This window comes from Cebus imitator, unplaced genomic scaffold (genome assembly GCF_001604975.1).
Source record: "Cebus imitator isolate Cc_AM_T3 unplaced genomic scaffold, Cebus_imitator-1.0 Scaffold145, whole genome shotgun sequence".
NCBI lineage: Eukaryota > Metazoa > Chordata > Mammalia > Primates > Cebidae > Cebus > Cebus imitator.
This window is the reverse complement of record NW_016107460.1, coordinates 3,251,353-3,260,739: the sequence shown is the minus strand read 5'-3', so window position 1 is coordinate 3,260,739 and position 9,387 is coordinate 3,251,353. Positions and strand designations below refer to the sequence as shown.

The 9,387-nt window shown below is 67.1% G+C and overlaps 1 protein-coding gene across 1 annotated transcript in view; it reads left to right on the top strand.

Moving 5' to 3' along the window:
- Window positions 1-7,331, top strand: part of HES4 (hes family bHLH transcription factor 4) — a 16,518-nt gene extending 9,187 nt beyond the window's left edge. Inside the window, exons 2-5 of the mRNA XM_017542522.2 lie at window positions 6,259-6,412; window positions 6,499-6,594; window positions 6,675-6,762; window positions 6,859-7,331. Of these exons, the coding sequence (XP_017398011.1) occupies window positions 6,305-6,412; window positions 6,499-6,594; window positions 6,675-6,762; window positions 6,859-7,235 (669 nt within the window). The 5' untranslated portion in view covers window positions 6,259-6,304 and the 3' untranslated portion in view covers window positions 7,236-7,331. The remainder of the gene's footprint in view (window positions 1-6,258; window positions 6,413-6,498; window positions 6,595-6,674; window positions 6,763-6,858) is intronic.
- The last annotated feature ends 2,056 nt before the right edge of the window (window positions 7,332-9,387 follow it).

Sequence of the window (9,387 nt, the reverse complement as noted above, 5' to 3'; positions counted from 1 at the left end):
AATCATCCCAAGGCTGGTCCTCACCACTCACACCTGCGTGCCCTGGTCCCGGCCACAGCAGCCTTTCGCGTGGGCTCCCGTGGACACACCTGGCCGTCCTGCTCCCATGCTGACCCCACAACCTGCTCTTCACCTGGTAGCCAGACTGATCACACAAAGCTCCCATGGCTCTCAGCTCTCGGGGCGACCGGCCCGGCCCGGGCTCGCTGCGTCACGGCCTCTGGCCTCCCCCGGCGTCCTCTCCGGTCGCCCACGACTGCCCCCCATCCCGGGCTCTTTGCTCCAACGCCTGGGCCTCTGGGCCATGCCTGGTGCACATGGGCACACGGGCGCCCCAGCCTTTGAGACCCATCTTCCACTCGTGCCCCCAAGTGGCCGCTGCCGGGGTCTTCCTCCCGCAGCAGAACGTTAGTTCACTGTTAGACCTGCCTTGTATGTTTAATGAAACTAAATGTAAAATGCAAACGTGCTGAATCTTAAGTTCTCAAACATTCTGATTTCTTCCTTTTTTTTTTTTAAGCGATGGAATCTCACTAGGTGAGACCACTTGCCCAGGCTGGTCTTGAACTCCTGGGCTCAGGTGACCCTCCCACGTTGGCCACATTCTGATTCCTTTTTTCTGAGACGAAGTCTCGCTCTGTCACCCAGGCTGAAGGGCAGTGCCATGCTCTCAGCTCACTGCAAACTCCGTCTCCCGGATGGTCTCGATCTCCCGACCTTGTGGTCAGCCCGCCCCGGCCTCCCAAAGTGCTGGGATTATAGCCACTGCGCCCGGCCTCATTCTGATTTCTTAATAAACTCAGCAACATCCTCCAGTCTTTCTCCTTAAATAATAAACCTAAATGTTTTATTGAGTTTGCATTTGAATCTAGAATCTTAAGGCTCATCTGATAAAACACTCCCAAGTGTAAAAATTATGGGTCTGATTTTTTTACAGTTTTAATTAGGTGTGACTGACACACAGCAAATTGCATCTAATTAATGTGCGATTTAATGAGTTGCCTATGTCAAACGGGGCTTTTCCTGCTTCGTCACATGTCTGTGTAATCCTCACCCACGGAGGGTCACGTCAAAGCTTCCTGCCTTCCCACAGAGCCAGAGTGATCTCAGGTGGGTGAGCCCCCGTCAGGGTCGGAGGCCTGGGCCAGGTGCAGGGCTGACTTGGGGCCCTGGACTCCTAGGGAGGCTTGAGCCTTGCTCAGGTTGGCTGTTGTCGGGATCCAGTGTCACAGAGGCCAGAGGCCAGGGCTCATCCATCGAAGGAGCCCACCAGCCTGCGGCCCACTTCTTTGCTCTCATTCACATCCAGGCCCTTCCCCGCCTTCCCATCTGGTCAGTGACCCCTCCTCAGCCACCGCCCTGGATGACTTATGGCTCCTGGTCACACGGAAGCTTTCGTCACAGCTCAAAGGTCACTGTGACGACAGGGCTGGACCTCCGCCTGGTTCCAGTGGGAAGGACGGGCTGGGTACCCACACAGGCACACCATGGCACTCCGAGAAGGCCGAGCTCAGCCTGCCATGCCCTGCGGCCAGCGGAGGGTGACCCGGCAGTGTGTCATGGGACTGACCGCCTTTCCTAAGAAACATGGATTGCTGGAGCTCAAGGCTGGGCGGATGACAGGCAGCCCCTCCCCTCCAGACCCATGAGGAGGAGCCTCACCCTGTCTCTCCACCTGGGACCAGGAAGCCGAGCTGCCACCACCTGACCTGGGCCACAAGTCTCAGTCCTGGATCCCATCTTCCCAGGCTGGAGCCTCCCCACCCACGTGGCAGGCGTGTCCCCTCCCAGCTGCAGCCCCCTGTAAGGGCTCCCTGGGAGAGCAGGACCCTGGACAGGGCAGAGGGCCCCACTCCACACAGTGGGCCCAGTGGGACACTCAGAACCGCCTGGCGTTTGGCGGGCTTGGCCCTAGAGAGGGTGTCTGCAGGTTAGAAGCATGCCTTTGGCTGCGTCAGGGAGGACAGAGTTGGGGGGAGGCCCATGACCCAGGAGGGCTATTCCAGCCAGGGGGGAGGCAGCCAGCTGGGGAGGGCTTGGGGGTGGATGGAGCCTGGTGCGCTGGACAAGAGCGAGGCCCCCTCTTAGACCCACAGGACCTGGCAGAGGACACAGAAGCTGCACACCTGTGAGAAGCAGGTCCCAGAAGCCCCAAGCTGGATACCTGACATCACACAGTGGAGGGCGGGGCCCTCCTGTGCTGGACCACACCCCCCCACTGCCTGGTGCAGTCACCTGGTGGGAGGCCCACCCACTGGATACACAGGCCCAGCTGTCCTGGGGGAACTGCTGCAGGGAGCTAGGGCTTGGCCGAACCAGGCTCCCTAGTGTTCCTGCCACTAAATGACGCTTCCATCCCTGCCCTCCCAGAGCCAGTAGGTGGAAAACCTGGGGCGTTTGCTTGTCAGGCAGCCCTGCCCCTGCAGGGGGAGGGCAGAGGCTGGCTGCGGAGGGGAGGAGGGATCACTGGCTCCCCTGCAATCCGGCTGCTGTGACCTGCTTTGGCCAATGGAATGTGTGAAAATTTCATTGTATGCATTCTGGACCCCAGCTTCCACCTCACCCTCCTGGAAGGCTGGCCTTGCCTCAGGAGAAAGCTGACGAGGCGGGCAGGATTCCAGGCCCCACGGCTCTGGCAGAGACTCCAGCAGCCAGGGACAGCAGCCCTGCATGTCCAGCATGGCGCCACTTGGGCTCTCCCCACTCAGCTGACCTTGGCCCAGGGTGAGGCCTGTGTGAGGCCCTGGGAAGCCACTGGCACCACCCCGATCCCCACTGCGAGAAAGAATGGGCAGGTGGTGCTTAAGCCACCCAGGCTGAGATTCCACACGGGCTGTGGTCTGCCCACAAGAATGGGAGGAAGGAGAGGAGGGAGGGAGGGTGAGGGGCAGACACAATGGCGGCCAGACAGGCTGCTCCTGATAACGAGAGAAGCTCAGACGGAGGCCGGCGAAAACACTGCAGACCTCGGGGGCTGAAGGGCAGCAGAGCTGGAGCAGGAGCCGCGCAGAGCTGGGAGAAGCCAGCCTGTGGAGGGGTGCGGTTAGGAGAAAGGACCCAGACCAGCGGGGAGAGCCGGGAGGGTACAGGACCCCTGAGGGAGAGGAAGTCCAAGTTGGTGAATCACCCATCTGGATTTTGAAAGCATGGCTAGAAGGATGGGGAGCAGCGTCCCCTCCTTCAGGGAAGGGAGCCAATGACCTAACGCGATGAGGTCTGCTCACAAAGCTGGGGTGGTTTGGTGGAAAAGGAAACAGTCTGGAAGTGCCAGTGAGGAAGGACAAGGGCACCGAGCTCGTCCCCGTGCAGTGGAGGGAAAAGCAGTGCCTGCTGGGAGCGGGCCGGGAGGGCACTCCAGACAGGCAGGCAGGGAGGAGACCCAGCACCAACACGTGGGGACACAGCTGCCCTGCTGCTAGGCAGGCATGCATCGGGGAGGGAGCCCGGCAGCTGGGCGCCCCTGCCTCTGCCTGGGTCCTGCTCTTTCCCCTGCAGCCCTGGCCTTCCATCACCGATCCCAGTGAACATCCAGGACCAGCTCTGCGCCCAACTTGGCTCTCGGGGAGAGAAACCCAGGCTGGCCCAGCAGTGGTTTCTCGGTGGCTTTGGTCCTAGCTGCCTGAGTGCCCTTGGCAGGAGTTGGGGAGCATGCTGAGGACCCGGTGCAGGGCGTGGCTACGGGTCTCCGTTGTCAGGAGCCAGTGTCCGAGGGGGATGCTGAGGGCATGGTAAGAAGGCAGCGGCCACCTCCGGGTCAGAGGTTGGGAGGGGAGGTCACAGCTAGCCGCTGGCAGGCTGTATGGGCACACTGGCTGGGCGTCATGGCATGTGGCCACAGTGGCCCAATATGAGGAGACCCCCCATGAGGCTGAGGACCCTCCCCTCAGGGAGGGACGGAGGAACCAGGGACTCGGCCGGTGCCCACCTGCAGTCCTCCAAGCCAGAGAAATGGTGCCATGTGTGCACTCATGAGACAGAAACAGAGAGACAGACGCAGACGGGAGCTGCCCTGTGGCAAAGATGGTGGGAAGAGCACAGGCCTGGGGACCCTGGAGTGGGCTCCCTGTGGGGGCAGCAGGGAGCAGGGTCCCTTCCTCTCCACCACAGCAGGCCACGCTTCCCACCTCATCTGCCCTGGGCTCCTCCGCCAGGACCCCGCCTGCTGCCCGGGACAGGAACCGTGGCAGATGGACGTGGTGTTCACTGAGTCAGACGCTGTCAGGTCAGCGGCTTTAAAAGTAGAATCTCCTTTGTCTTCCCAACAACCCTGGGTTAAATAAAAAGTTAGCCCCTTGTACAAACGAGGAAGCAGTTACAGGGAGGAAAGGAGACCGTCTAACCACCAGTGAGGGAAAGGTCAGCCCCAGCCCCCGGGCAGGGAGGAGGCTCAGGCCTGTGGTCCCGGCAGGCTGAGAGGCCCAGGCAGGAGGATCGCCTCCGGCTGGGAGTTTGAGACTGGCCTGGGCAACACAGGAGCCACCCCATGTCTACAAAAGAACATGGAAGGCCCCTCCTTCCATCCTGAACTCCCTGCCTGTCTGGAGACTGGGGGAGGCCCAGAGTCGGCCCAAATCCCTTCCCAAATCCGGGCCCAGGGGCTGGGGAGACTCAGGCGGGCAGCGCCCCTGGGATGACCCCCAGCAGGATGCTGCGGCCCCTGGGGGCGTTCGCGAGGTTTCCCGCCTTGGCGCAGCGCTCAGGCCCGGAGGGGACGCGGGGCACCATCCGGGCCACCTCCTGGGTTGCGGGTCGGTCTGAGCAGAGGGGTCGGCGCGGGCGAGCGGGGTTCCAGTGGACGCCCGCCCGGCCCCCGCGGCTCTCCCGGTCGGCGAGGGGCGTGGGCAGCCTGTCCGCCGGGAGGGCCCCCCGCTCCGGCCTCGCAGCCCCCCTCGGCGCGCGCCCGGGTGCAGGCGGCCGGGTGTGGGGGGCGCCGCAGGGGATAGGAGGGAGGGGAGGCTTCCGGACGCAAACCCCCGGGGGTCCCGGTGCTCGGGCAGGGGCGCACCTGCCACTCAGCCGACTCGCCGGCCAGAAAAGCCCCCAGAGGTTCCCCGACCCCTCCCCGGCCAGAAGCTCGCGGTTCCCGCCGGCCCGGCCGCCCCTTCCACTTCCCTCGCCCCTGCGCCCCCTCCGCGCCCCGGGAACGCCACGCCCTCCCTCGGGGCTTTCCTGCTGAAGACCCCCCGCCCGCAGAAGCCTTTGGGACCACCCGGTGGAGAGGCTTTTCTCCACCAGCTCCGTTCTCAAACCGCGAGGCTTCGGGATCCGCCTCGGCCTCCTTCCCGGGGGCCGCCCCGGCGCGAGCCCGGCTCTCCAGGGGGCTCAGGAGGCCTCCGGCCGCGGGGGACCCCGAGCGCAGAAGCCGCCAGCGCGCCCCGCCGCGGCATTCACCGTCAGAACAGTGACCGCCGGCGCCCGCGTCCGGCCCTTCGCAGTAACCGGCGCGAACGGCGCCCCTCGTTTCTCCGTGAGCCCGACTTCCTGCAGCTGAGCGCGCGGACGGGTGGCCTGGAAGCTCGTGGCGACACCGGCCCCATGACGTCATCCGACTGCCTCGCGCCACCGCCGCGGCCGCCCGTGACGTCACCAGCCTGCTCGCGTCCCGCCCGGCCCTGCGGGGTCCCCCGTGCACCCCTTCCCCTTGCGGTGACGCCGCCCTCTCCCCGCCCGTGCGTCCCAGGGGGACGCTTCCTGCAGCCCTCGGTGCCCAGGACGCGCGCTGCGGGAGGCGCCCCCGGAGGCCGGGCCGGTGTCGTGTCAAACTCGGAGACCCATTGGGGCCAAAACCGGCACCGGAGGGGGCGTGCGAGGGTCGGACGAAGGAAGAGGCGCCACTCCAGGCTCGCCCACCCCTCGGGGCCGCCCGACCCCGCGCCCGGGGCGAAAAGTCCTTCCCGGCTCCCCGCTCGGCCCCCGGGGCGGGAAAGTGAGCCCCAGACTCCGCGCAGCCAGGGGTCCCTGGTCCCCGTTGTCCCCCGTCGCGGTGCTCGGCCCCGGCTGCAGGGGAGGGGCGCGGATCGCCCGGCCTGGCCCCAGGGTCGGAGGAGGGCGCGAGGGGAGACCCCCCCAGGCCTTTGTCGCCCGCGGCCCGGAGCTGAGGCGTGACTGACAGCGGCGGGGGAGGCAGCGGGCGCCGATTGGCCGGCGCGAGTGTGGGAAAGAACGCAGGGCCGGGTTCACACGCCCCGCGGCGGCGAGGCCTTAAATAGCGGCGCGAGCCGGGGCTGCGCGCGGGCCCGGAGCCGGGACCCGCCCGAGGGTTTCGGATCGCCGTCCGCCCGCTCCACCCGGCGCAGGGCGCACCATGCCCGCAGACACTCCGGGGAAGCCGAGCGCCTCTCCGCTGGCCGGAGCGCCGGCCAGCGCCAGCCGGGCCCCGGACAAGCCGCGGAGCGCGGCCGAGCACCGCAAGGTGGGGTCCGGGCCGGGCGCGAGGGGGGGGGCGGCGGGGGCGGGGAGGGACGGAGGGACGCGGGATTCAGCCGGTGCCATCCGCAGTCCTCCAAGCCGGTCATGGAGAAGCGGCGCCGAGCGCGCATTAACGAGAGCCTCGCTCAGCTGAAAACCCTCATCCTGGACGCCCTCAGGAAAGAGGTAAGCCGGGGGCGACGGCCCAAGACCCGGAGTCTGGGGCGCAGCGGAGCCTGGACCTCCCGCCCCATTCCTGCCCCCAGAGCTCCCGCCACTCGAAGCTGGAGAAGGCGGACATCCTGGAGATGACTGTGAAACACCTGCGGAGCCTGCGGCGCGTGCAGGTCACAGGTGCGGCGCGGGTGGCGGCGGCTCCGAGGCGGGCGGTGGGGGTGCGCGGGACTCCCAGGCCCGGCCCCGACCGCTCCTCGCGTATCGCCCCCGTAGCCGCGCTCAGCGCCGACCCCGCCGTCCTGGGCAAGTACCGCGCCGGCTTCCACGAGTGTTTGGCGGAGGTGAGCCGCTTCCTGGCCGGCTGCGAGGGCGTCCCGGCCGACGTGCGCTCCCGCCTGCTCGGCCACCTGGCCGCCTGCCTGCGCCAGCTGGGGCCCTCCCGCCGCCCGGCCGCGCCGCCCCCGGCTGCCCCCGCCGCAGAGGCCCCGGCGCCCGAGGTCTGCGCGGGCCGCCCGCCGCTGCCGTCGCTCGGAGGTCCCTTCCCCCTGCTCGCGCCGCCGCTGCTGCAGGGTCTGACCCGGGCGCTGCCCTCCGCCCCCAGGGCAGGGCCGCAGGGCCTGAGCGGACCGTGGCGGCCGTGGCTGCGTTGACGCTGCAGCCCTGGGACCCCCCGGAGACCGCGCCCCGTTTTAGGGCCGGGGCCTCTTCTGAGACTGTACCGGAGAAAACGTATTTATTGCTCCAGAGATCGCGTCACGATTTTCCTTTTTTCGTCTTTGTGAAGAGTCGGCTTTGGTGGCGCCGGGGGTCCGGCCCTGCCCGGGAGGCCGAGGTCCGCAGGTGGCTGGGGGCGTCGGGCGGGCCCGGGGCGGGACCGAGGGCTGGCGGCGACCCCTGCGGCCCCTCCGCGCGGACGCCTTCTGCCTCCGCTCTGCGGTGCGGTCCCGGGGGGTCCCCCGGAGGCCCAGGCGGGAAGGCGAGCGTCCCTGAGTGTCCGGAATGTGTCCCGACGCTGGAAGGCGGTCGCGCAGCATCGCCGGGCGTTATGTTTTCAGCGGTTCCTTTCCCGATTCCCAGTCCCCGGACCGGGAAGGCGGAGGCTGGGGTCCTGCGGTGACCTGAGCCCGAACCTTTGCCCTGAAGCCTCCCGCCGGGTTCTCCCGCTCGTGCGGAGCGGCCTGTGCCCGCCGCAGACCCCTCCCCCGGGCTCGGTGCCGGGGAGGGTTCGGGGCCGAGCTGGGGTGCGGACACCAGGTGCCCGGCCCGAGGACGTGGCTCCCGAGGGCGTCGGGGCTGCCCGCAGCCTCCCCTTCCCGGGGAAGGAGGCTCCACTCTCCAGGGGGTAAGGACTGGGGGCTCCTCCTCACTGGCCCCGAGCACGTGCCGTTGGCGACCACCGAGTTACCAGGCAGCGCTGGGCGTCCCCCTGAACCACCACCGCCATCCCGGGTCCTGTGCTCCCCGGGGGCCGAGGCAGAGGATCTCTCTCAAGCCGTTTCCCACCAGCGGCTGAGTTCCCCGGAGCCCACGATAGGCGAGGGAGCGTCCCACCAGCACGGGGCCTCGAAGGCTCCAGTCGTGCTTCCAGCAGGAGCCCCCTGTACCCTCCAGGACACAGCCCCGGGGCACACCTCGCAGGAGCCTCCCTGGCCACCCTGCTCCCCCCTCTGAGCTCCCAAGGACCGGCCAGTGACCCTGAGCCGGCGTAGCATTGGGCTGGGAGCTGCACCCTTGGTCCCACCAGCAGTCCTGCCCCGGGAGTCCCGGTCCCAGGGGAGCCTCAAAGTAGCCCTTCTCCTTGGGAGTCTGGGTGGCAGCTCTGTGAGGGAGGCCGCCTCAGCGGGCTGGGGGAGGGGAGCTGCTCAGAGCGGGCGTCAGTGCAGAAGGGGAGGGAGGACCTGGGAGGTGGAGCTTGGAGTGGGAAGGGAGGCCGGGGCAGGAGGGGCACCCTGCAAAGTCACCCAGGCTGTGGGTCCTAAGAGGCAGGACAGCTGTTCACGAGACCCCAGCCTTGAATGCCCTCCACCTCCACTGTGGCTAAACAGTCTGTAGCTCTCCAGGGGCCACGCAGGCTCTGAGGGAATCACAGCCTTGGGCAAGCCCGCGGCAGTCTGGGTCCCTCTGTACTCAGCACCCGTCCCCCAGCTTTCCCTGACTTTCCTCCTAACTGTGATTTATCCCAACTGCGGTAGGCTCAGGGTCTCTCATATCATCTGGGCCTGGCTGGATGGGGCTCCAGAGGGCGAGAGCCAGTCTGTCCTGACGCTCTGTCCCCGGCACCTGCCCAAAACGAGGAAATGAACCCACAGGGACTTAATCCGACCATTTGAATGACAGAGCTGGGAGGATTGGGCTACACCAGGGAGGTCTCGGGAAGCACAGCCAGGCTGGCTGGGCAGCATGGGCCCCCCTAGGCTTCCCATTTCTCAGAGTCCCACCCCCTCACCCCCCCCCCCCCCCCCCCCCCCCCCCCCCCCCCCCCCCCGCCGGCCTCCGGGAGCCAGCTTCTGCCCACACCCAGCAGGGACGCCTGCCCGAACCTGCTTCCTGGGGCCCCAGCTGTGGGCTGCCCCCTCTCACTTGGGGTCCTGCCTGCCTTCCCCACCTTCCAGACATTTCCTGCCCCTCCCCGCCTCAGGTGGAGGCCGCTGTGCAGCTGGGCTGTGGGGCAGTCCCCAGTCCCAGCGATTTTTACCTTGGCTTTGTCTTCCTGATGAGTAATAGATGACCATCACCTTCTCAATGGGGGAGTGTGGCTGACGGTCACCGGTCACTTGCAGGTCATCTCCTGATGCCTCCCTG